The 27,273-nt window shown below is 41.0% G+C and overlaps 1 protein-coding gene across 1 annotated transcript; it reads right to left on the reverse strand.

The window, feature by feature from the left end:
• Positions 1 to 973: 973 nt before the first annotated feature.
• On the reverse strand, positions 974 to 25,716 carry ano7 (anoctamin 7). The gene is made up of 24 exons (XM_085795623.1): positions 25,608 to 25,716; positions 24,047 to 24,182; positions 22,400 to 22,457; positions 21,972 to 22,102; positions 20,417 to 20,524; positions 20,183 to 20,319; positions 19,963 to 20,020; positions 12,549 to 12,659; positions 12,184 to 12,349; positions 11,839 to 11,929; positions 11,669 to 11,765; positions 11,304 to 11,447; positions 10,976 to 11,113; positions 7,652 to 7,750; positions 7,418 to 7,520; positions 6,275 to 6,386; positions 5,795 to 5,849; positions 4,829 to 4,926; positions 4,537 to 4,724; positions 4,240 to 4,445; positions 4,014 to 4,153; positions 3,336 to 3,426; positions 2,998 to 3,117; positions 974 to 2,088 (listed from the first exon to the last, which is right to left on the reverse strand). The coding sequence occupies exons 2-24, from the start codon at positions 24,134 to 24,136 to the stop codon at positions 1,942 to 1,944; spliced, it is 2,688 nt and encodes an 895-aa protein (XP_085651749.1). The 5' UTR covers positions 24,137 to 24,182; positions 25,608 to 25,716; the 3' UTR covers positions 974 to 1,941.
• Positions 25,717 to 27,273: the final 1,557 nt, after the last annotated feature.

A 27,273-nucleotide genomic window follows, 5' to 3' on the forward strand; every position in this document is an offset into this window, starting at 1 on the left:
GTGACAATTGACCCATACACTATGACCTTGATAGTCACCAAATCTCAACCCAAATAAGCATGCAGACTTGTAGAATCAAGGTATATTGCATTTATGTTAATTGATCCAATTTCCCTCTAGTCTGTTGCTGTTGCAGTTTAAATGTAAAGAAATGTAATTTTTTAGGAGGCAGGGTTGAAAGTGGTTTTCAGACTGAACCACTGGTGGGCTGCACAGTTGACAGCAACTTCACCAGTGAAAATAAAGTAGGCTATGCAAGGGTGAGTTGACAGACCATTGAAATCAAAATCTGGCAACTAATGTAATCACAGGCAGCCTAGAAGGACTTTGTCACAGGTCTCAAAGATATTACAGCTCTGCTGTCTTACATCTGCAGCCACGTGTTTACATGTAAGTTTTTGTCAGAAAAAGGAAAGTAAGCAGAGAGTGGGGTGATTCCAGAGGGTGGAGGGTGAGATATGAAGTGAGACTGCAGTCATGCAGTCTTGACCTGGGAGCAGCAAGGAGGCGCTGGTTCAGCCCACTTCAGTGATATCTCTGTACTTAGTGGATAGGATTGTGCAAAGGCTCAAAAATTGTTCTGTTGCATTTTAGGTTCTTGAGAAGAAGAGAGGCCTTCGTCTTTCTGAAACTAAGAAGTTTGGAACACCCTGACTCCTCTAGAGCTGGAGCCAGACCAATGACCAATCAGATGCTCTCTCCAGCTGAGCTCCAGAGATCCTGTGTGGAGATGGATAAACATCCAGAAGATCAACCATTATCTTGGCTTCATGGCAGAGTGTCAAGACAAAGCCTCTCCTAAATGGTACCTAAACTACATGATCTGAGACTAAAAGACAAGACAGTCTTCCAGCCTGATGAAACCAATACTGAACTGTTTGGTTTCAATTTCAAGCCTCATGTCTGGAAAGATCTGTGAAGGATTCTCCAACAAGAACAGTTGATCTGATGAGGATAAATGAACAAACTCAGTCACTGGACCTCTATAAGATATTTATTTTCACAATATATTCACCTTTCGTCCTTCTCCACAAATTATCAGCAACATGCATAAATGAACAACATATTTGTTTAAAATTCTGCTGTATGTACAAATATAAAATATCATCAAAATATAAGAAACTGGCCAGGGATATTTGTTGAACCTATTTTTCATGCAGATGACTTTTACACTGTGTCTTGAAACAGTCTTAACATAATATAAACTGCAAGTGCATTTGTCATAACAGTTTCATGGTACATTAAAACTCTATTGCAATGACATATTTACTGTAGCAGGCATCACAAACACATCATAGATATTTGTAGTGTATACATGTATGTAGTATGACAGATTTTAATAATCGAATTGATCACTTTGCAGGTGATGCTCAGACAATGAAAGAATGTTTATAAGCTGTGAGTTAGGCAATTTCATTTGAATCAACTAATCAGTTTTGATCAGCGAGACATACACAAGTGAATTTTGTCCAGATTTGTAGAGAATTGTTCTTTACTCTTTTCCTAAAACAGTGTTTGCACAAATGGATGAGAAATTCTAATCTGTTGAGAAAGACAAACTAAAAACTGTAACAGTGTAGATGAATAAATCTTAATGACAGTCAGAGGACAGACAAGTTGGTAAATTAATGTTCAGTCTGGCCAAGAATAAATTCCTTGAAAGGCTCATGTACAGTAGAGGTTTAGCACTCTTGTAGATCATGTTCAAGTACAGCAGATGTTTGGTAGCACCTCTACATACCACGCATTAATCTTCTATTGTTAGATCTAGCAATTGTCTTGTAGATTCACATCTTGCTCACAGTTTATGGAAGTTCTTACAGAGTGTACAGAGGTCTCACAGTGGTTTAGTCATTCTGTCAGTGAGGTTGATCAGCCATTTCAGATTTAGATACTGAGGTAGTGGGTTGACATCCAGGAATCCACTTGGGTGTCAACTCATCAGCTGTCTTTTGTGTGAGTTTCCTCTGGGATCTCCTCCAGGTTGGGTGGGGGGGACTCGCTCTGTGGTGGTGGTGAAGGTTTAGAGCCACGCTGTCGCAGGTTGCTGGTGTTCGTATCGCCAGGAATAATGGTTTTCCCCAGTGCCTGAAAGCACAGAAGACAAGACTGGAAACCAACATCTAACTGAAAGTATAACAGTGTCCCCACTGAGGATTCAGATCCTGAAAAGGCTGCATTTTAAGACCGACTGATTTGACTCCTTATTTTCCTGGACAACAATGGCTCCAACAAGTGGTTCCCTCATGGGCCAAGCTATCTGAAGACTGATTGTGTGCTAGAAATTAAATAATATGGCAACAAACATCACCTGAAGAGAACAAAGGGAATGGCGTGCTCGACTCTTTTGTAAAGGTAAAACTGGGTGCCGGCTCAAAAATCGAAACAATGAAAACTGAAATGGCAGCATTCACAAAATAAACTTGAAACATTTATTTAACGCACAGCAGTGCCTGACGTTGGCTTTCTTCAGCGTGAGCTCGCTGAAGAAAGCCAAGGGCTGAAACGCGTCCGTCAGGCACTGCTGTGCGTTAAATAAATGTTTCAAGTTTATTTTGTGAGAACAAACATCACCTGCACTGAGCCTGAGGATTACACTGTTATAACAGAAAGTTTTTTGACATGGGGTTGTGTGGCGTACTCATGAATAGTGTGTACATTTTCTGCAGTAGATTCTGATCAGGTCTTACCCACTCACTAAAAAATGACCCACCTATACAATCCAATATTTATCCCTTAGCTTCATCTAGAGTATTTTCAGCTTTATAGCCACATGGCAACGACAAAGGGCTCCCTTCATAGACCACATCCTCTGAAGGGTGCAACCCATGAATTGGGATAGAGCTTATGTGTCCTAAGATACACTGTGATGAACTTGATCACTTGTACAGATACACCTCCAACTAGAGATAATGTTGTACCAAATTATCACTATACATACGTGTGTGTGTGTGTATGTGACTGTGTGTCTATTAACTTTGGTCCGTTTCACCATACCTGGTTCTCAGCCAGTGCCTCTTTAGCCATATAGTGCTCCCTCCTCATCTTCATCTCCACCTCCTCAGGAATGTCAGGAACCATCATGTCAATCAGGCGGCCGATAAAGAAGACAACATGCTGAGGGAGAAAGACAGGAAAACCTTCACCAGTCACACCTGAAACTCACCAGGATCCAGACCTGAAGCTTTCTTAATCAATGAACGATTTCTCAGTCAGTAAATGACCAAAGTATCACCAATACTATTTGTGACAGGGGGGGGAGAACCAAAAGTATCACCAAAAACATTTTGAAAACAATCTTCTACTAATTAACCTGATGTGTGAGAGAAACTGACCTCAAAGATGATGACAAAACTGAGTCGTACAGCCAGCAAGTGATAGTACTCAGGTGTGTATTCACCACTTTCATCCCTGAAACCTCTATACCTGCAGAGAGGGAAAACAATGTCATCAAACAAATCACCTCCGCTGTGGTGGGACAAACTCTTTCAAACTGTGCTGTGATTGGTTCCACCAGACTAATAACCACTGTAACACCTGCAGTATTACAGATGGTGTTAAGAGCCCAAAGCACTGCAAATTAAGAGAACACATTCAAAGACACAAATGTGCTGCAAATTCAGAAAACATCTTTATCAACTTGACATGTGCTACAACAATTCACAACACATGCAGCTACACAAACATGTTTTCAGAAGACAACAGGGGGCGCCATGAAGGCGTATTCCTAATCCCTTATTGTCTTTTCCTGTCTCTCTGTGGATCAAATTAACTTAAAAAATAGCTGAATAAAAAAGTGATGAACCTGCTTTGACAATGAAACAATTTTAGACTTGTCGCAGGTGGGCATTGAACAAGTCCCAGTCAGATTCAGGCCTGTTTAATGACTTTTGGAAACACCTCTGTTGTGTTGTGAGAACCTGCAGCAGATGTGTTGTGAGTCATTGGACAGGCTGTAGACCTTGTTCAGCTTCTTTAGCAACAGGCTGCAGTTGTGTGGTAATGTTGCCTACCAGCAGGGTGTGTGGTTTTGGTTGTAGTCGTGTGGTGATATTGCCAGAGTGAAGTTGATGAAGCCGCTGAGCGATCTGTCTTTGGTGTAGCGATAGTAGAGGCGGGGCAGGAAGGACGAGGTGAAGGCAATGAGGAAAGCCTAAGAAGTCAAGACCGCGTTACAAAGCTCTTTGAGGAGGGGGAAAAACTGTCCTCACATAGACAGACATGTGGGTTTGGTCTTACGTTGCTGAGGACAGCAGCATGTGTGATGAACTGCAGGATGGGGAGCCAGATGCCTATGTCTTGAGCTCGCTCCACCACCGGTCGGCGATACTCGGTCACAAACTTCTGAGCATCCAGTCGAACCTCAATCCAGTTGTTAATGAGAGCAAAGAGAGGAGCAAGAGGACACGCCGCCACGAAGATGGTGATGAAACCAAACTGAATCACTGAGAGGAGGAAGAGGAGAAGTCACAGTGAAGAGTCGTGGGTCACATTTACGAGAAACAGGTCCAGGAGCATCGGCTAGACCAGACTCACCCATCTCCAGGTACTCGCTGAAGAGTCCCTCACAGACAAGCAGCTGGTAGTCTGCCTCCCAGGGAGAGAGCTCCTCCCCCTCCTGCTCCTGCTGCTGCCCCTCCCTCTGAGTCTGCTCTCCTTCCTCCTTCTTGACCTCCCTCAGTCGCTTACTCAGCCTCCTCTTTTGCCACCATGTCTTCAACTTCCTGCCAAATAATGAGCCTTCAGTTTATGAGAAAAATGATATGCTCTGACATCTTCTGTTAAATATGTCACATGATTGTGTGCGTTTGTGTGTGTGTGTGTTTACGGGAGGATGAACTCCTGGGCGTTATTGATCAGCTGTTTTCCCACCATGATGACCAGCAGCTCCTGAGCCAGTTCAATCAAACATCCACCTGCTCCACACTGACAAAAAGACACAGAAATAAACTTCTATTGCTGCTCAAACAAATACAAAGGCGAAAATGACCAATGACACATGGCCTCGCCCTAAACATCAGTAAAACAGGAAATCACTGCACCAGGCTGATCTTTACTTCTACTTTATTTGTTTATTTAGTCGGGACAATGCATATTAATGGACAGTGAGTGCTAGAGTACCCACAGTAAATACACCGGATTTAGCACATGTGCTAAATTACATCCGTAGTCCCCAAAACAATACAACAATTAACATAAAAAGTCCATAAAAATGGAGGACCAGTAGATAACAGAAGAAGTACATTTACATAGTTACAGGAGGGTTGGACATGATTCTTTGAATTGTAAAAAAAAAATATATAATCTATATAGCTGCGATTAACATGATTCATTGAAATATCAATATTATCATTATTGTTAAGAGCAGAGCTAAAAACTAGAGCTAGAGGTACTGGATCTTTCTACCATATACCAGATTTGTGTAGTTTGGGATTTATAAGCTCTCTGGTGACCTTTGTTGACCTTTATTTACCTTGTGAACTGCTTACACCGAACTGTGGCCTGCTGATCACTGAGCTGAATTTTCCCCATTATCATTCTCATATTTCTTCATTTCAGTTTACAACCATTTATTTGCTATCACACGTAACTGATGAGAGGAGCCTTATTGTAAAGTCAATATGAAGTGGCAGTAATGCATTAGTAAGATGATGATAATGAGCAGAAAGCATTAACTTGATCTTGCCTGCATCAGTAACTTGTGTATGATTGTCCTTTCATATTAATAACCAACTAAATTAATAACATTATCATAAACCATCTATAAATTCATTATAAAGATCTTTAGACTCACGTCTTCGTTTCGAACTCCAAACAGAGTATTGTAGTGTCCAGGATAACCGACAAACCTGAACAGAGACAAACAAATAAACAAACAAACACACAAACATTATCTATGTAGCATTTTGTTTATGTGATGATTTTATGTTGGATCTCTACACAGTTCCAACAATTACAGCCTGACAAATCCGAGCTCTTTGAGATCTCCAACATTGTACAGAGTTTGCTATACAAACTTCTGGTTGTTTTCATCATGTCTTTCTTTATTTACAGCCTGTGGCCCTGACCGAGGGTTGTAGTTTGATCAGTTTTATTTTGAAAATGAAAACTGAGAATCAGTCAGATCAACCACATACATAAAGAAGAAACAAAAAAAGAGACAGGATTAGAAAATAAAAGGAAGGTTAGAAATAATAGACAAGTTGGTGTTGGTTAGGTCAATAAAAAAGCCTCTTGGGATGAAGCTGAGAGGCCTGCTCTGATTGGTTCTCACCTGCCTTTGAAGAATGCAATGTAAACTGGAGATGAGTAGAAGTTGACAAACTGGAAGATGAAAACTTTGAGGATGAACATGTCTTCATATTTACTCTGAGTGCGATGCATCTCTGACAGAAACAAAGAGAAATGTCTGTATATCACCTACAACATATAATAGACACAATAAATCCACACAGTGCATTCAGACACTGATTTGTTTCACCTGTTGAATCCTTTAAGACAAATACTGTTCTCATCTCTCTCAGTGCAGCTCTTAGAGCAGTTCATTTCCCCACACATTTTTTTAGCATGTTCACTCTGTGCAGATGTGTTTCAAGCAATGACTTTTATATTTTTCTCTGTTTCTCTGTTTTGTTTTTGTTTTTTTACAACTGCTTCTACAGAAAAAAATACTCAAAGGTTTTGTTAAAGGTATTTGTCAATAACTATGGGCTGTCTGTTGATAGTTTCATATGAATTTCAAGACAGAAACTCACTGACCCCCTACCTAGACCCTAAACACAGAAATACTGCATTTCAGTTTTCAACAGTTTTTTGTGGAAGAAAGCTAAATGAAAAACCTCTATGTAGATAGCCTCGTAAACCAGCCTCTCGCAGAAATGCATTTCATTTCATTTCTGGGGAGAGTCTGGCCTCATTCCCCCTGTAAGCGTTTGGGGTGGGAGGGAGCTAGGTGGGAGTAGTAGCAAAGATGGTTTAATATCTTTGGTAGTAGCGTTAACAGACAACCCCATTCAGCCAATCAGCAAGTTAGTGTAGTGACGGGGCTTTGCACCAGTCGGTCCCTGACTGGCCAACGTGCTGTGTCAATCACAGGCTCGGCCTTCTGAGGGTTTCAGGCCAAACGCTTACAACGAGGATGAGGCCAGACTCTCCCTCAGAAATGAAATGACTTGCATTTCCGGGAGCGGCTGGTTTACGAGGCTACTATGTAGAAAATGTGCAATAAAAAAATCTTGTATTATCCTATAAAGTCATGTTCAAGGTTACATAAACTGACATAAACTAATAAGTGACTAAATAAACTAATTAGTGTCTAAATTGACTAAAATTGAAAATCATATAATTAAAAATTCTAAATCATGTAAGGCTAAAACTGAGGATGAGGAGGGTGAAGATGAACAAAAATGTGACTCACCCCAGCGAGTGAGGACGTGGGCCAGCGCAGTGTAAACCCTGGACAACATAAGGATCACCAACAGGTTCAACACTGATCCTGTTATACTAGCTATCTTTTGGGCCTGAAAACACACACACACACACACACACAGGAAAAGGAGAAAATTAAAAAAAAAAAAAAAAAGATTACATTTTAATTTATTAAATCTATCAGTTGATTAAATCTATAATTTATGTCATGACATGTACTCACAGAGAGGCTGAGGAAGCTGTCCTGAGAGTTGTAGATGATGATGGTGAGGATGGCACGATACAGGATGATGGCGATGAGGAACATCAACACCACAGTAATCTGCACATACAGTAGGAAACAGGAAGATTAACTTTACCCTGTTGATTTACACAGCATTAATGGTTTATTTTTCATTGTGGGGATGTGTATTTTGTATAATTTGTGCCCTAAGAGGAATGCAATGCATGCAAGGGGGCAGAAGTAACTCTTGTAGTGGGTGGCATCTCAGAGAGCAAGAAGCGCCATAACCACAACTGAACAGCTTTGTAGCCTGTGCTGGTAGGAGTCAGTCAGGCAACATCAGAGACAATGTATGCATTTACGTGTAATTGTGTTCATATGAGTCACTTCCCAACTCACTTTCTCTGTTTTGATATCAATAGATGTTATTAATAATAGATATATTAATTTAGATATAGTTTAGATTAAAACACGTGTTGTTGTATCCTTGTTCATTATTATTTAGAAATCATTATTTATTTATAGATTCTATTACATGATAGATATATTAGATAGATAATATTAAAATACTGAGTAAAAGTAAGTTAATTCCATGCATGATTATAACTGATATGTTGCACATTTAAACCATAAGGGGCGTTCTGTTTGTTTACATGTCAGTTGAGAGGAGGTCAAAGTTCGAACAATAGAAGAAGAAAGTGTCAGTTGGTAAACAGTTGGAAGAAGTTAGATTAGTCTGTGTGGTGGCCCTGAAGTGCAAAACACAACGGCAAATCAGACAACAACGACAAAAGAGAAAACACAACGGCAAAAGAGAAAACACAACACAAAAAGAGAAAACACAACACAAAAAGAGAAAACACAACACAAAAAGAGAAAACACAACGGCAAAAGAGAAAACACAACGGCAAAAGAGAAAACACAACACAAAAAGAGAAAACACAACGACATCAACCAAACCGGAAAAGGTAGGTACCCTCGGGCGACATGGATCGTCCTGATTGGACAAAAGAACTGGTCCGTGCTTTGAACCAGAAAGACAACACCGCCAGCGCGACAGACAAGCGGGACTAGCACAGAGGCCACTCAGCCTTTATAGAAAATAGTTTGATTTCCTATGTAATGCAGGAGGTGTGATTTTTTTTTCACTGTGATTTGATTTGCACATATGGACAGAAATGTCATTGTATTTGTTCTACATGTTTAATAAAGAAAGTAAAAAAGAAAAAAAAACTAGCACAGAGGCCACTATGTATTGCCCAAAATGTTTTGCTTTTGTGTTTTCTGATTTGCCGTTGTTTAGTAATTTGTCGTTGTGTTTTCTGTTTTGTTGTTGTGTTTTCTGATTTGCCGTTGTGTTTTCTCTTTTTGTGTTGTGTTTTCTCTTTTGCCGTTGTGTTTTCTCTTTTTGTGTTGTGTTTTCTCTTTTTGTGTTGTGTTTCCTCTTTTGACGTTGTGTTTTCTCTTTTGCCGTTGTGTTTTCTCTTTTTGTGTTGTGTTTTCTCTTTTGCCGTTGTGTTTTCTCTTTTTGTGTTGTGTTTTCTCTTTTTGTGTTGTGTTTTCTCTTTTGCCGTTGTGTTTTCTCTTTTTGTGTTGTGTTTTCTCTTTTGCCGTTGTGTTTTCTCTTTTGCCGTTGTGTTTTCTCTTTTGCCGTTGTGTTTTCTCTTTTTGTGTTGTGTTTTCTCTTTTGCCGTTGTGTTTTCTCTTTTTGTGTTGTGTTTTCTCTTTTGCCGTTGTGTTTTCTCTTTTTGTGTTGTGTTTTCTCTTTTTGTGTTGTGTTTTCTCTTTTTGTGTTGTGTTTTCTCTTTTGCCGTTGTGTTTTCTCTTTTTGTGTTGTGTTTTCCCTTTTGCCGTTGTTGTCTGATTTGCCGTTGTGTTTTGCACTTCAGGGCCACCGTAAGTCTGAGATTGTTTATGTCCTGTTAGTAGTCATGTTATTGTACTGTGATAGTGTTTTTTTCGTCAGTAAAAAACCAGCGAGAAGTCCTACTTCGTTTTTCACAGAAGTTGCAGTTAGTTTCCACATGTGTGTCATGTTCATATCACTGTCTACACTGCATGGATCTGCCCTATAGGCTCTATGCCGAGGGTCACATGACCAAACTGGAAACCGGGTAACTCCACTTCTGCTTAGATTCTGACAAGCACAACGCGCAGTAAAAACAAATCAAACAGACCACAGCCAGCTACTTCTACGCGTTCTTAGTCTCTTTTATGTTGTATGTAATGTATAATGTTTTTTTATCGCTTTTATGTTTTATGTTTGAAAAATGTCGAGTAAAGACAGGGAAAAGAAGGCAAAGTGCTAGCAACCACAGCTTTTGCTGTGTTCCTGAATGCCCTATGTCAGGGAGATTCAACAGCTCTGTCAGTTTCCATTCATTCCCCAAGGATGTGGACCAAAGAAAGAAGTGGATTCACAATATTAAAAGAAAAAACTTCAGACCGACGTCATACAAGGAGGTTACAAGTTGTATATTAAATTTTTTTTTTTTATGTTAACAATGGACATTGTTGAATAAACTTCATATTTCATTCCTTTGTGTAATCTTTTTTTCAAACTGGTAATTGCAAAGTATACAGAAATATAGAGAAGGCATTTTTTAGAGCTTTTAACCTTTTTACCATGTCCACAAGATGTTTTTTTTCATTATAGGCTACATTACATATGAGGAAAATAAGCAGTGGAAGTCTTAAATGTTTATTTCCATGTTGGAATAGCAGTGAACCGATGACAGGCTCATAAAAACAGATTAACTCAGCCAGTAATCAATCCTGAGAATTTGCAGGGAACAAGTAGTCTATAACCTGGCAGTAAGTTACAGACAGCGAGAGTTAGCATTAGCACAACTATTAACGTTTTATAAACCCTCGTCCATTGTCGTGGTAGGAGCTTTAGATATGATTCGATGGACGTCGGACATGCTCAGATTGGGTAATTCCTGCAGGCATTGTGAATAAAAAAGTTGTTGTGCCATGCTGGGAAGAGCAACAACAAAATCGTGGAAAAATGAAGTGGGTTTGATTTGTTTTTACCGCGCGGTGTGCTTGTCAGAATCTAAGCGGAAGTGGAGTTACCCAGTTTCCGGTTTGGTCATGTGACCCTCGGCATAGAGCCTATTGTATGTCCATTACACTGTGGTCATTACTGTACATATCTCACCTGCAGTGTGTACACACATACTGATATCCATGCCCAGATGTATGCTCCAGTTAGGAAGTAGTCATTTAACATACCGTAGGCTACTCATTTTAAAATGAGTTAACTGTAACCCCCCACAGACCTGCAGCCAGAGAGTCAGAGTCAGGAGTCAGGCGACTCACCATGATGATGATGGCCATACAGCCTGTCAGCGTTCTGTTGAGTCGTGTCTTATCAGGAAAGTAAGGTTCCTCTGCTCCAGTCACTGGGTTCCTCACAGTCATCGGTGCCATGGTTGTGAACTCTGGACGAGGCCGCTCCTGTGGAGGATGGTGAGGGTTCGCACAGCGATCAAACTTTGGATTATAGATAGATAAACTGTACACTACATGGAAAATAAGCTAAACCCTCATATACTGTGCTTCATTCTTTATACACACTGGTTCACAGTTCAGTCCTTTGATTATTTCATGTTCTGAGACAGATGTGAGAAGGGAGTGAGACAGGAACCTCAATGTCCTCGAAGTCGGAGCAGTTCCAGCGGTGAGAAAGAGCTGAACAGGTTCTCTTCCAGTACTCCAGGAAGGTGACGGCCCACAGGGACATGAAGACACTGAGGAACACTGTTCCTCCATTATCAAACAGGACACCCGCCTGAAGAGAGACAGAAAGGTGTACAGAGAGACAGACAGGTGGTCAGAGACACAGGTAGGTGTACAGAGAGACAGGCACGGACAGGTGGTCAGGGACACAGGTAGGTGTACAGAGAGACAGACAGATGGTCAGAGACACAGGTAGGTGTACAGAGGGACAGACAGGTGGACAGAGAAATAGGTAGGTGGTTTGACAGACAGGCAGATGAAGACAGGTACAACCTTGTATGTGATGCAGATGCTGGAATAGTTCCAGTGGAGGCAGATGTTACAGATTGGACACATGGCGAAGTCGTTTCCACTGTCACACACCTCCTTCCTACATCAAAGGTGATCATCACTGTGAGGTCATGATCAGACATATTAGCATGTTGGACACAGTTTATACTTACGCTGGAACATCAGTGGCCATGAGCCAAAACCCGAACAGGAAGACGATCGTCCCCACAAGAGATGCTGGCAACAGCCAGCCGTTGTAGAAACCTGTAGTCAGACACAGATACTATGCAGACCTATAGTCCAGTACAGTTATTACAGAAACATGTAGCCAGAGAGCTACCAAAGCAACCTCCTGGTAATGTTACCATGAAAACCTAAAGCCAGACATTTACCATAAATACCAGCAGTCAGCAGCTACCACAAAAAGCCATATGTTTTTAATGAACTTGAGAAACAGTCAGTGTTGAAAGAGCTGACAAATGTCAGTATTTCATTAGTAGTATTGTTGCTATAGTTACCGAGCCAGGCAAAATAAAGGGCTATCTTCTCTCCAAAGTACTGCCTGATGTGATCCAGAGGTTGGTAGCATTTCCAGCGGGACCACTGGGCCCAGTAGCCGTACAGTATCTGTCGCAGGCTCAAAGACTCAGGTGGCACTGGGCTGGTCGGCAGCTGAAACCCACCCTTTAAACACACAATATAAATGAGCCTGACTGTCGGTTTGGATACCTTTGTGGTCTTATGAAAACCTATGTTAATTAAGTGTGAAGAGGCGGTTACAGATAGTTGATCATAATCTTCATCTCCATGGAAACAGTACTGAGAGTGTCTCAGTGGTGTCAAAGTGCTCTCGGGCACAGATCTGAGTGTTGGAGGAACTCACCTCATGCAGAGGGTAGGCAGCAGTGAAGACCTGCTCGTTCAGCAGGCGGTCGATCCCCACCTGTCCTTTCTTGGATGACCCGTATGGAGTCCTGGCCAGAATCTCATACAGCTGGAAAGACAGACACACTGACTTTAGATCAGGTCCTCATGTCTCCTCTGGTCCACCAAACCCTGTGACCTGATGCTAATACTTTGACTCAATGTGTCTTTCCTTGGTGATTTCCCTGAGGTTTCCAAGGAGCTACGACACTTATTTAAGACAGGAAACTGGTTATCTGTATTAAACTTGAATCAGAGAGGAATTGTAATCACATGTGAGACTGGTCATACTTACAATTTGTTTAAATTTAGCAGTAATTATAGTACTACTAATAATTATTATTTCAAAAATAAGCTTTAGCCTATAACAATAGATGATGTGTTGTGCACACAAATGTTTAATTGTTGAGAAAAAAAGAAATGTTAATCTTACAGTGTAGGCCTAATGGCAAGTTTCATATTTCTTTTTTTTAAAGTATATTTTTGGGGCGTTTTTGCCTTTATTTGATAGCAGATAGTGAGATAGACAGGAAAGAGGGAGGCAGAGAGAGGGGGAATGACATGCAGGAAAGGTCTGCCCGATGCGGGATTCGAACTGGGGACGCCTGCGTCGAGGACTGTAGCCTCTGCATGGGGCAGCCGCCTTAACCACTGCGCCACGCACCGCCCCGCAAGTTTCATATTTCAAAGGGTTTAAAGTGGATCTGAGTTTGGAATCAAGACTTTTCTGAAATGTAATTTAAATCACTAAATCGTAACATTCATCTTGATTTAGTCTAACTGGTCATGTATTTTCCAGCTGTTCCTGTCAGTAAGATCATTGTTGTGATATGTAGAATGATAACACACACGTAGAGATGAAATGTTGTTGCCATAATGTGGGACAGCTAAGCTCCACCTAATGTAGGACTTCCTCAGACAAAGTAAAATAAATTAAACTATGATCAAATGTGATCAAAATCACACCAGTCTCAAAAGTCCAATCATTGATTATAGGGTGGAGAAGTGTTCAAACAGGAAGCAACAGGTGTGAACCAGTTTGACTTGGCCTGATTTTGACCTGACAGGTGATGTGAGCTGCAGGTGACCTCAGGTGTGGAGCGTTGACTGTGGTCAAAGCAGCAGCTTCTCTGTATTTACTAAGTCTAACAGTTGCAGCATTTGTATTTTTAATGTTTTGTAAAACACCTCTTGACATGGTATTGTTTTAAACATGTTTAATCCAGATATAAATTCACAACAGACTGTTGATACATTACAAATCAGTAATATTGTATGAAAACATGGAGAGTGAGGACTGTCCTCCAGTAAAAACAAGAGCCCATACACAGAGAAAAATAGGGGTACAGAAGGGGGTGAATTTGCCTAATGTGGGACATTTTTTGCAATTTAGACTTCTGGTGTATATTGCGATATGAAGCAAACACTTTCAATCTACATCCTGTACCATTCTGAAATCCTTAGGTTGTGATCTAATGGAATCCAAAGAGAAAATTCTGATATCACACTCCTAAAAGAAATACCATACATATTTCAACTCTGATTGCAAAGTTTTTTGCGGCAATCTCCGTTCCCTAATGTGGGACAGTCATGCTCCTAATGTGGGACACTAAAAAGTCTGTTTAAAAGTCATCTTAATTTACATGATAAATGCTAGATTGCAAACCAGTGTTCAATAATATCACTTATTGTCCTAGTTCTGCTTCATCTTCTATAGTATTAATGGTTTTCTACCAATTGTGTGGTGGAGGTGACCTTTTACCCTGCGCTAAAGAGTGGACTTAGGGTCATTCCAAGCCCTAGTCAACAACTTCAATTGTGGGACACCACCATCCTCAGTGATCTCCCTATATTCAGTAATGTCTCCCCTCATCCTGTCTTTTTTCCACTGGTTGAGTTCACTTGCTTGATTATTTTCCTTTCTTTTCCCATGTTTTCTTTCCCTGATTTTGTCTCATTGCCTTACTCTTTTTTGCCACTGTGATCTGAAATACATTCCATTTAATTAATCAGCAATGTGCTATCCTTTGATTACTTCTAAATACAACATTTTTCATGAACATTATCAAAAAAGACAGGATTTAGAAACAAGAAAGAAAAAAAATCAGAGCCATTTACCCATTTAACAGTATTATGACCACTTCCAGTTAATAAATATAATTTTCTTTTGTTGTAAAATATTCAAAACAATGCATTATAACAATAAAACCATGTAAACAACCATTGTTATTGTTCAACCTATTGGTTTTACCTGGAAAAGCACTGTCCCACATTAGGAAAAACCACCTGTCCCGCTTTAGGAAGGCATGTTTCCTAAAGTGGGACAGTAGAAATGTTGATCAAAATGCTAAATATTGAGAATGGTTACACCATATTAAGATATATTTTAATGCATCAACATATTATAAACACATTTTGACAAAAAATTGCAATAATTTTGTTTTTTTAAATAAATTATGGCCTTAACATTATTTTTGTCCAAACCCTAAGTAACTAGCATTTTGGTCGTCTTCACATAGGGTGCCTCCGGTTTGAAGGCTCTCCCTCCCAAATCTATGATTGGACATTTGAGATGTCATGTGATTTTGATCATGCAATATCACAGCTTGTGTGAGACCACATTTACATTCACTTTCTTTTGCTATAGGAAGACCTACACCCATTTAAGCTTAAGTGTCCCACATTAGGCGAATTCACCCTACTTAAAGGTACAGTTCTGTCCTACTGTAGCCTATAGGGCCAATTATTGTACTCTAGAGTACCTATGTGTAGCCTACCTTTTGGGGGTAAAAAAGGCACATAAATATTCCCAAATGGTACAAAATTGTCTCTAAAAAAAGGTAAGCCTGGAGCGACAAGGGTTTGTACCCTTTTGAGTACATTTCTGTACTTCTATTTTTCTCTGTGTACTGTTCATTGTTCAGCAGCTCATTATGAGCCATAATTTGGTCTTCTTGCTAGGCGACATCTAGTGGCTGAAGTAATTATGACAGGAGCAGAGGGAGATGTGAGTGTGAGGTGACTGAGGTTGTGGTAGGTTGATGAAGCAGTTAGGTTTCTTGTTTTATGCAAGAGTGTTAAACTGTGTGTAAACCATGTCATTATTATACTGAACTAATCATGACCACTTAGTCTGTCAAAGTATCGTTTTCCATCCCTAACCACCTAGTTTTTGTGCATAAACCCAATCCAGCAAGCATATACTACGTATGTTGAGTCGAGTCAGTTGAATGTACAGTACTTATTGTATAGTGACAAACTTGATATTAAGGGTGGGTATTTCTTCAATATACAACAGTATAAAACAGTCCTGCTAATTCTTTACCAGAATGTATTTTGTGTGACATGTTTATTCATAAAGAAAATGTCTAATATGGTTTAAATATTCTCAGTATTTCCAATTGTTGTACAATTTTCCGTTGTCCAACTTTGGGATGACGTGGTTCACAAATTGAGGCAGCTGCTTCAGTTCCAAAAATACTTCTGTTAGGCAAACGTGTGGAGAGGAGTGAACTGAGCGATAAATAAAATGAAGTTGTTGACATGATTTGAGTCCTGTGCCACATTATTTTGGACATTTCAGAATGAGGAGCACATTATATTTAACAACTGGGAGAGGCTGCATCTCTGTTACAAAGGTATAAGTACGCTTTTAATTACATTTTTAATTAACCAGGATGTATTTCGGAGAGAAGAGAGGCAAGGGAAAACCAAGCAAAGAGGAAAGAGGCAAACTGTGAGTGACATCTTGACAGCCTTTATGACTCTTTTATGAGTCGGCATTTTCTCCTTTGATTTGATAGGACGCATCCTGGTGATTTCAGAATAGTACTGGGTGTGGATTTCATGCGTTAACTTCCTAACAATAAAGTCCCAGGGTCTGACCTGCAAAAAAAAAGTCCCACATAAAATCTTCAGTCATCGTAACTAGGAAACTTTCACACATTTTCCCCAGAAAAACTGTGTTTCAGTGTTTGCTGACCGTCCGTGCTATTAGATTCTGTGTGTTTGCAGACAGTGTGTGTTTGAGGATGTGTGTCTGTTTGCAGATAGTGTTTGAGGAAGAGGTGTCGCCGCCAGCAGCGTCCGCCTGTTGACTGAAACATCCTGGAATTCGATTTAGCGGGTTTCTATCTCTGAGCCAATCGGAGGAGTCTGTGAAGACCCAAACCCTGCTCACTGCAGGATCCTGTTTCAGAAAGCATGTTCAGTGAAAACTGAATGCTGGCAGGTTTTCTCCAACCAACCCTGAGTCTCTCCCTCTTTATCTGAAGCCTGCAGACTGAAAGCAGTGGTATGCCATATCTACTATGGCATCCTCTTTTTGTGGAAGAACCAAGTGATATTGAAGCACGTAGCCTATACTCGACAAAAAATCTCAGTTGGGACTTGGGATAGGTTTATTAGACCTCGATTGGAATTTAATCATTACTGAATAAGTATTTATTTCAATGTTTTTTCTGCACCGCCCTCAGATCACTCACATGACATTGGTAATGACAAGCATGTGTCCAAAGCAACCATCTATCTGTAAGAAACGTCACTGAAACATCTACACGTTTAAAGTGTTTCCAGCAATTCATCAGAGAGCACTTTGACAGAGTAGCAGGTATCAGTCTATCAATAATCAGTGTAGTATGAAGAGACTCGATGCACTTATCAATCATTTTGTTTTCCAGGTGTGATTTCATGCGTAGACTACACACACATCCCCATCACGTTACAGTGGAGACACATTTGAACATATCCAGTAAACACAAATCTGGAGACTTATGTGTATGTAAAGACATTTAGGTCTTGCTTTTAAATAGACAATCTTAAATACAGGCAGCCGGGTTGGGACAGCTGAAAAACGGAGAATTTTCTAGTTACATTTTCTGTTCGAAAGATTTGTAACAAAATAATTTCCCTGTTGGGATCAAAAAAGTAATTTTAATTCTGATATCAGCCACTGGGGCAGATTAAGCAACATCACGACCGCGTGCGATGAAATTCTACCACACCCATCTGAACTACGTTTTTATAGTTCATCTTTAGTTGCTGCCAAGGTCGTGTGTGCCTGTTGAGTTGCCCCTGCACAAACACACACACAGAATAAATATTGATTAAGTGGAACACTCAAGTCAATCGTTTTTATGGCTTAATATATCGTCTTGGTCATCAACAAGAGGAATTTTGGAATACATGCTCATATTGTGTCAGCATTCATAAATACGTCTAACTCCACTGGTGAGAAGTAGGAGGGACAAGGCTTTTTTTGCTTGTTGCCATGGTGAATCATGTTATCTTTGTTCCATTGATGAGGGCTTTTCATCTCCTTGTGCGCAAGCTTAACTCAGGGTCAAATTAACTCGGAGTTCGACAACTCAGGGTCAGTCAACCTAAAGTTCAGGTTTTTAGCTCAGTTTGTTAACCCTGCTTTCTGAAACCCTCCACTCCATAGGAGCCTGGTTAGAGTCTCCACTTCTCTGCCTGATATTCCAGATGCCAGATATCAGTATTTCCCTGTTGTTTTAAGGGCATATTGTAAAATAGTAGGCTATCTGCTAATATTGGCTGCTGCTGACACACACTCTATATGCCTGTTCTACACAAGGTGTCATGGTGTCATTGGTTTTTATAACAAACTGAAGATATGTTAAGTCTTCCCAATCCCATCGTATACCATTACATATTTCTAAAGTTGTGATGTAGGCTAAGCTGTTAGCCTACTTTACTGTGGAGCTGTGAGCAGTGTGTTGTTTCTCTCAGCTCTTCTCAGACCTCAGTGAACAGAGCTGCTACCTGAGTCGGGACTGGACTCTCTGATCTCTGCCAACTATCAACTAACTGCAAATGGATTCTAACAGTGTGAAACGCTGAGTCATGATAACAGCAACATGCCAAGGAGCAGCGTGCCTGGTTTTTAAATGCAACACGGTGCTGTGGTTGGTTTATTAAATGTGAAGCTGAAAAACACTCTCCTGAATGTGGTGGATTTTCCTGCTGGTAAAATAGCAATACGACAAAGCTGCACCTGCTCCACATGTAAAATGGAGGCTTTTATCTGTTTTTCCATTCTGTAGGTTATAGGAGAAAATGCTGTGCATGACAAAATGAAAAGATTCAATTTGATTAATATTTTGACATTCAGCTGGGAACAGAAAACTCAAAGTAATCTTCTCTTTTTAAAGAACAAAGATCCCACAACAACAACACACACTCACACACTTGCAGTTACACTGGATGACAAGAGTTCCCAGATGCACATGGCCCCTATGTGTAGGGGTTGACCACTGTCAAACACTGGACAACATTTCCCACGTGTACATGGGTTCAGTTAGTTATCACATCAGGTTCTGAACACAGGTGTCCTGGTGTTGACACATTAAAAAGGAACTATGCAAGATTTTTACCTTAATTAAACAGCTTCAGAATTGTGATAGCTGAATAATTTGGGGGCTCTCTGCCTTCCACCTAGCGTCTCTGCGTGAAAACCAACCTTGCAAGATCAGCACCTCTGACCCGATGTCCCAGATCTTGTCTCGCAAGAAAACATGGTTTACGACCAAGGGGGCAGTTGTCGGTCTGAGAAGTGAAGCTCACTTCCGCGTTCAAAAAACTGCAATCCCCTCGGCTTCCTCTGGGGGCTGGCTCCAGAAGGGAGCAACTCCAATTGAGCCCCATGTTAAAATAGCCGACTTTACAGCTTAAAAAAACATATTTACAGCCTGGTACATTTTATTTTTTTGGTCTCAACCGATAGTTTCTACCCCTGCACACACTCTGAGGGGGGTGAATTTTTTTTAAACTCTACCGTTTTACTATTATTAGGTTAAAATTCTGGCCAATTAGGGCGCGGAAACGTTGAGTGACAGGTCCGGAGACCGCTGCTTCGAGGGCCAGTGGGCGGGTTCTCGGCCGGCTAACCGCCGCACCTCTCCAAATATGGCAAGTAAAATCCAACATGGCGCAGTTCAAACCCCCGTAGTAGCGGCACAAAATAGACTCCCCAAAACCAATGGGTGACGTCACGGGTGCTAGGTCCATTCTTTTTACAGTCTATGTTTACAATGCTATGACAAGCCTGGTAATCCGTAAACTCTTGTTTATGTTACCCTCCTTCTCGCAGGCTTCGTTGAAAACAGATACACATGGGAGCAGCACATGAGGGAGCAGGGTCAGTGGTGCGTTTTTACGACAGAGAAAATATGCACTATGAAACTGTAGGGGGAGTTCTGTAGAGACAAGAAAACGACCAAAACGGTGGAAAAGTGATCGACTTTAATAGTTTACTTTCCTCATATCTGGAGACTTTCCTCATGTTAAGTAACAAGCTCTACCGTGCCTGTGTTCACTTACATGTCACATATGTCTGAGGTTTCTGAACTTACCACCTGGTGTCTCTGCGTTGTCTTGAAAAACGTCTCTTGGTTGTCGCTGCCCAGAAACCTGCAGACAGAAGACAGGTGGGTTTACTGTTGTCACACTGGCCACTCGCACGTCTTTCACCATTTCAGTGTTTCTGTGTTTACACTACATTTCGGAGGAGATAAAGAAAAAGTTTAGATAAAAAATGAAATAATGGACGAGCGAACTTGTGATGCTGCTCACCTCTGCAGCTTGTTGGTCTTAAACTGACAGGTGTAGTAGTCAGGTGGTGGGTTGGGGACATCGAGGGACATGGGGTTGGGGAGGGACAGCTTGGACAGCATCTGCTGAGACCAGATGATGGCTGGAGCAGTGACCACCTACAGGAGAACGGAGGACACAACAGACACAGGTGAGGACTGTGGTCTGGGCTTGGACAGGGTTTGGGAGGTTCAGGTGGAGGATGAGGTGTGTTACCTGCAGAGGGACTCTCAGACTGATCTCCTCAGCGTAGTAGCACAGGACGCTCCACGGAGCACTGAGGAGGGCAAAACAAATCCTCACCTTCGTCTGGAGGACTTCCCTCTGTGGACAGAGACAGAAGGAACAATTAAATCACCAATAGGTGACTCTCGTTCACACTCCAACACAGTAGGTGGCAGTAGTGCGCCGCCTGCCAGAGAAGAAGAGCAGCCGGCTCCAGCATGCAGAGATCACATGATCACAACAACAACAGCGTGTGTGCGACACACACACACACACACACACACACACACACAGGTGCATGGACAGGTCGCGCTTGCCCGCTAATAAACGGTAAATGCGCTATATTGCTCTAAAGGTCGGTGGTCAGATTCTTCTGGAGGAAAACCAGCTGGTCCACATGTTGTGCCGTGTTACGGTGCGTTCACACCGGGCGCGAGTAACAGTGCTAAAGCCAGCATTAAATTAACGATGCTAATTTCTGTTAGCCTGTCTATGGCGTTTTACATTATACGTTAGCATTAAGCTAGCAGGCTTTATGCTTAGTTGTGACACTGGCTGTGTGTTTTGAACGTTGTTTCAAACTATGTGGGTATGATTAAACATCTTTGATGCTTAAATATTGCTGCTTAATATATTGCTTTACTCCTCTTATTATTGTATGCCATTTTTTCTGTAAGGCAGGCTATAATCTTCAATTTGGAGTGACAAATAAAACCTTGAAGCAAGAAGATTTTGCCTTTTGTTTGACATTGATGTACCTACAGTAATTCAATAACAGTTGTAAATAAGGTTTATTTTTTAATATTTTACAGTTCAAAAGTAAGCTCACTACTGTCTGTCCCATAGAAGAACATGACAGGGGCAGCCTGTCAGTCAGCAACAGGAGGACTCTCCTTTGTATTAGAATTTGAAAAATATAAATAATCGTTTTTTTTCACCACCCCTAATATCGGATCAATATCGGTATCGGGCCGATGTTGAAGGCTGCAATATCGGTATCGTATCGGAAGTGAAAAAGTGGTATCGGGACATCCCTAACATTTTTTTTTTTTTCCTTCTCAGTGTTTTATTATGTGATGTTTTTTGAATATTGTGCACTTAAGATGAGTCACCTGTTTGATCATGTGGCTCTACTGGTTGAACAGGTGTATTTGAGGCTTTTTACTTGGTTTTACTGCTCTTATTTACAGTAACTCTGAGCGTAGTTCAGGAGCTCTATTTGACTTCACCTCTCTGCTATGACGCCCATGTGTGTGCGTGTGTCATCAGTGGGTCATCAGTGTTGATGACCCAGTGGTACAGTGATTTACCATGGGAAGGGTTCATTCAGCTGCATATTTGGATATACGTTTGTCAGCTTGTATTGTCACACAAACTTCCAAAGTGTCTGTGTAAATGTTAACTTAAGGAAATTCCCTGGTCATGTGGAGGAATTGATCAGTTGACAGCCTCACTTGTCAAACACCCTCCTGTTTGTCTTGACGTCTGACCTTAGGACATCTCATTGAAGCTCAGCTGTGTTTACAGGTGTGCATGTTTTGCTCACCTGTTCGTACAGCAGTCCAGCGTGTTTCAGTCTGTTCAGAAAATCTTCCCTCCATTTCATGTGGGTGGGGTTTACACCTCCATTCTCCCCCTTCTGTGGACCCCGAGGCTCCTCCCAAACCAGCACGAAATCTGCCCAACAGGAACATGGCGTTCAAACCAGGTCATCAGTGCTGAGACTAGCCCGTGTGCTATTGGCTGCTCTGCGATGATGTCACAGTAACGCTAAGCGAGCACTTAATTAGAAACACTTGTGTGGTGGACAGAGCAGAGGTCAGACTCTGCAGCTGCCACACCTGCTCAGGTGCGTTAAAGGTCAGAGGTCACTTGCTGATGGCTCATCACTCTGCTCCTCCTCATTGTTTGCTCTTTGTCTTCCTGTCCTATCCGCTAATGTTGACTCAGCAGCAGTGTGTTTGTTCTACTCACCAATTCGAGTTGACCCGTCTCTGAACACATTCCTGTCCCGGGGCTCAACAGGTGCATTCTGGGAAATAAAAAAAACCCAACAAAAACAGCACAGGTAAAATATTTCACCTGTTAGATGGATTCTGGGTCATGGAGACTGAGGAAGCTGGATGATAAACAACACCTGAAGACTGAATGTGACACAGTCTTTCTGAGGTGAACTGTTATGACTCTTTAAGACTTTTAATGTTATAGCTTCTTTCTCTGCTGTCTCTTGATTGATTGATTGATTGATTGATTGATTGATTGATTGATTGATTGATTGATTGATTGATTGATTGATCGATCGATTGATTGAAGTGTTTATTTTGAATATGAAAATAAAATAATAAAAAAGAGAATAAGACAAAACATTTAAACATGAGATATAGAAAACATATTCGAAAAGTAAAACTTATAAACTCCCACCCCCTCTCCTTATATATGACTAGCTAAGATCCTTGTCTCTTCACAGTTATATACTTGATACTGGTGATATGATCTCTTGACGCTGGCTCCCAGGATGTTTAAGAACTGAGAGTAACATCCGACTCCTGACTGTTAACTCTTGAGAGTGCAATTTATATGTGATCTGCTAAAATCAGGCTCAGCATTCACACAGCACTCACTGGTGGTCAAATGACTTTGCTGCAGTCACAGTATATTAGTTAAGGGATTTTTACTGCATCATGAATGAATGAATGAAATGTGTATTTCTGCATTATGTATGTTAAGTCATGTGGGTGCAAAAGTCACTTTAAATTTAGTGCTACACATTTTAACACATCAAATCTTCAGACTGTTTTTGGAAACAAAGGTTAACTTCTCTTTTAGCTCTGTGTTTGGTCTCCACCTGCTCCTCTTTAGCGGCTTAATGCTCCACTGTTCACCAGCTGCTAAGCAGGTGGAGGACAAACGGATGCAGATGTTTCTCCAAGAACAGCTGGATGGGATCAGGGTGAGTGAACCAGAAGAGTGAAGTTGGTCATTCAGGGGTCAGAAGGTTGTTTATTCCCTTTATCAGTCTGTGTTTTCAGTCAGCCAGTGCAGATTAGAGTCTTCCTGCTGTTTCGAGCCTCTATTGTTGTTAATTAGACTGATGATAGTCTTGGTAGTGAGACAAAGAAAACACCAACATCTACTGTTTAATGTTTCATCACTCTGCCTGTGTTAATCTGTGTGGAGCCGCTCTGTCTCACCTAATCACACACTTCCCGTTTCCTGCTGCAGCCACACTAAAGCAAACACTGAACCTTATGTTATTTTTGCCTTTTGACGGATTCAGGCTAACAGTTTCCACCCAGTTACATAAAACAACGTCTCAGAAATAATTGAAATAAAAGATAAAAGCAAATAAATATATATTTTCTAAAGATAAAAAAAGGAAATATCGGATTAAATTTAAAACTTTGACCCAACCATCAGCTGAATGGAAATCAAACATAACTTTCTGAGATGGGAACCAGGTAAATGCTTGGGGCCCTCAAGAGAAACATAGACCCTGACCTATTTTAACCTTTACAGAATCTTTCAGGTTGTGATCATCCAAGTTTACTGCTGAATTTTGTACTAATGAAGGTATGAATAAATCGTTTGTCAATTATTGGGTCACAATCAAAATGCTTTTACCATAGTAATGCTTCCATAGTTGTTCTCTGGCTTGGTTTCCATGGCAATGAGCGTGATTTTGTCGTCCCTCTGCTCCCCTTCCCTCATCATGGTCCGTCACCTCTTCCTCCTCCTCCTCCTCCTTCGCCTCACAGAACTAAAGAGATAGGTACGCACACGCAACAAGAATAACATCATCACAGTTAAGTTCAAGTGAAACTGTGGCTTATATCGTAGGTTATCTGTCTCCACTGTATGGACAAACAACACCTTACAGTTGCTGAATTCACCTGTTTTATTCAGTCCACAGGTGTATAAAAGCAAGCACCTAAGCCAAACAGTCTTTCATGTGAAACATGGGTCCTTCTAAGAAACTCACTGAATTCAAGCGTGGAAGGACGCTTCTGTTGCAACAAGTCAGTTTGCGAAATTTCTTCCCTCCCTTTATTACATGATCAATTGTCAATGGTAGCCTATTATTGCCATGGAAGGAATTCAGGAACCACAGCAACTTTCTGAGAAGCGTAGCTCTGTTTACTAAATGGCTGTAGATTTATACTGCTTGATGTAAGCCTTACCTCATCTAGCACCATGCCAAGTGTCAGGTGGAAAGGTGGAAAGCACACTGCCACTGCACTGTGGAGTAGGGGAAACATATTGCGTGGAGTGATACTTAACTATCTGTCAGTCTGAAGGATGAATCTGGGTTTTGGAGAATGCTGGGAAGACGTTACCGGCCTGACAGCACTGTGACAACGGTAAGGTTTGGTGAAGGAGGGATAATACTACGGGGTTGTTGCTCAGGGGCTGACCTGCACCCCTTAGTACCCTTGAACTGATGCTGCGTCTCTCTCCTCATTGGATAAAAACTGTAGGATACGATAAATGTTTTCTCCTCGGCTCAGAGCAAAGCAGAGTGACTGACAGACCCGTGTTTCAGACCAAACACTCTATGTAAGTGATTGCTGTAGGAAGATATAACTATTTAAGACTTATATTAACACAAATATATCACTTACTTCTGCTTTAACTTTACAGTTTAGGGAAGGCTGTTTGTTTCTGTATTAAGCATGGCTGCCCCAGTGCACAAAGCAAAGTCCATCAAGACATGGTTGGGTCTACCTATCTACATGCAAACACGCTCTCACACCTTATGGTAATATTGGCCATTAAATAATGATAACAAGGAAAATGGAGATCAGTGCAATAGATTAATTGCAATTCATTCAATAATGTTGAGTAACTGTCTGAACACTTGAAAAGTAGCTAAACAATGTTTATCATTCTGTGAAAATGACATTGTGAAGAAAATTCATTTTTTCTTTCTTGATTTGACTGAATCATTATTATTAATTACCTGGACCTGGCAAAAGATTTCAAACAAACACACATTAAGTCCCCTCAGGACTGTAATAGTATTGAGTACAGTATTTGTAGGCTGGGTTCATAAGAACTGAACCACTTGCACAAACATTAAGTACTCACTGAAAACAGCTGAATTTATGTGAGATGGTTCAATTTGCCTTAACATCTGCGGCGCAGCTGCTCTAATATTGATTAACCACGAAATAGCCGGACTCACCTGTACCTGCAGACGTCGACGCGCTCAAGTGAAGCACAGGTGGATCTTGGGTTTGGACACAGAACAGCTGTGTGTGTGTGCGTGTGTTAAGTTCAAGTTCAAACACCGTAAGCACCGCCCCTCCTCTAAGCCCCACCTTCTAAGCCCCCCCCCCCCCATCTCCTAGAATGAAAAAAGCCCTCAAGCACAGAAACGAAATGAAGAGTGAACCTCTTTTTCTGAAACCCTGTCAACTTATACAGCTATGAAACAGGCAATACAACGAACACATGCGGTTTAAAGATGTTTACTCACCAGTCTTTTTAATTGATCGATTCTTCCGCCACCTGCTGGTACAACACTGAACAACTGCACAACGCCAGCAGCAGAAGGGATTGTTCATCGTGCAGGAACTTCTGTGTATTGCTGCATTGTGTGTGTGCTGTGAGAACTCTGCCCTCCTGTGGTTTTGTGTGAGTAATACATTTTGTCTTGGTTTAATTTCAGTTTCATTTCTATTGGTTGTATTGGTAGTCATGTGACTTCTAATCATGTAATCAAGGTAACTTTTTTTGACGTTCGTTTAAAGGCCCCCATCTGTTAGTTCAATTTACATCCCACAGTTCATTATAATGAATGAATCAATTACATTTCGAACGTGTGTAAAATTATACTTATAGGTTAGATTAAAAAAAAAAAAAAGTAATATAAGCATCATCAAATCATAATAGGCTATGCAGAAGTTCTAAACAATATTATAACTTGATGTATTTGTTGTGTTGTTATTGGCACTGCAATTATAATTGTTTGCATGCACAGGGTTTATGGGATTGAAGTCAAGTTTGTTATTGTGTTATTTATGATAGGAGCACATACCTACTATATCAACTCCTACTATAGAAACTCTGTCATGGGATGAGCAGAGCAGTAATGCCTTCTTCAGGACAGTGACACAGTTTACAAACAGGGGAGAAACAATGTATACCCTAACCAAAAGATTTTTCTTTCAACTTCGCTACATATTGTAAAAAATAAATAATAATCATAAAAAAAGGTATAAGGTGAAAGGCTGGGTTCATAGGAGACCACCAGACTCTTTCCCAGGGTAAGGGGAGAGAAGCAGGGCAAGAGCCCTGAGGGAGATTTCAGGGCAAGTCTCGATCCAGCATGGACCAAAACACAGCACAGGCGGTTCAGAAGTAATTGGGAATGAGTTAAAAGCAATTAATAAACTGGCAAAGTGGTGTTTTCACACAGGCAGTGTTTAGGTCGGCCCACTTGAACTTTGGGCTGGCTGGAAATTAGACAATGTATCATTTTCACTATAGTAGCCTATGTGTGAAACAGCAGATCTTTCAGACCTATTTTCTGGCCTAAGTGCAGCATTGGCTGGTTCTGAATGTCGGCTTTAGCAGGCAGCCGCTCTCCTGCTTTCCTTGTACTGCAGTCTGCCACTGAATCTTTTAGTGGCCCTAGTACTGGACCGTACCTGCTTACTTTCACCCTTGTTTACAACAACCTGAGTTTATTCTACATCAGATCTACTGTTGCTGCTGCAGGGGTTCCCAAACTTTTCCATGCCAAGGACCCATGAATAGCATTAGCTTCTGGCTGGGGACCCCTTTTGCAAAAAACCCATCGACAATACTACTACTAAATATGGAATGAAACACTTTTGAATGTAGGC

Source organism: Trachurus japonicus, chromosome 13, assembly GCF_045865225.1.
Source record: "Trachurus japonicus isolate A0001 chromosome 13, Traja_1.0".
Classification (NCBI taxonomy): Eukaryota; Metazoa; Chordata; class Actinopteri; order Carangiformes; family Carangidae; genus Trachurus; species Trachurus japonicus.

What these genes read in the sequence shown, in the direction of transcription:
- ano7 (XM_085795623.1), bottom strand. Translation starts at nt 24,136, where the DNA reads ATGATGAGGGAAGGGGAGCAGAGGGACGACAAAATCACGCTCATTGCC. An exon ending in CCTTTATTTTGCCTGGCTCG is followed by an intron (nt 11,930 to 12,183) that starts GTAACTATAGCA and finishes GTCTGACTACAG; the next exon opens with GTTTCTACAACGGCTGGCTG. An exon ending in GTATGGCCATCATCATCATG is followed by an intron (nt 7,751 to 10,975) that starts GTGAGTCGCCTG and finishes CTGTATGTGCAG; the next exon opens with ATTACTGTGGTGTTGATGTT.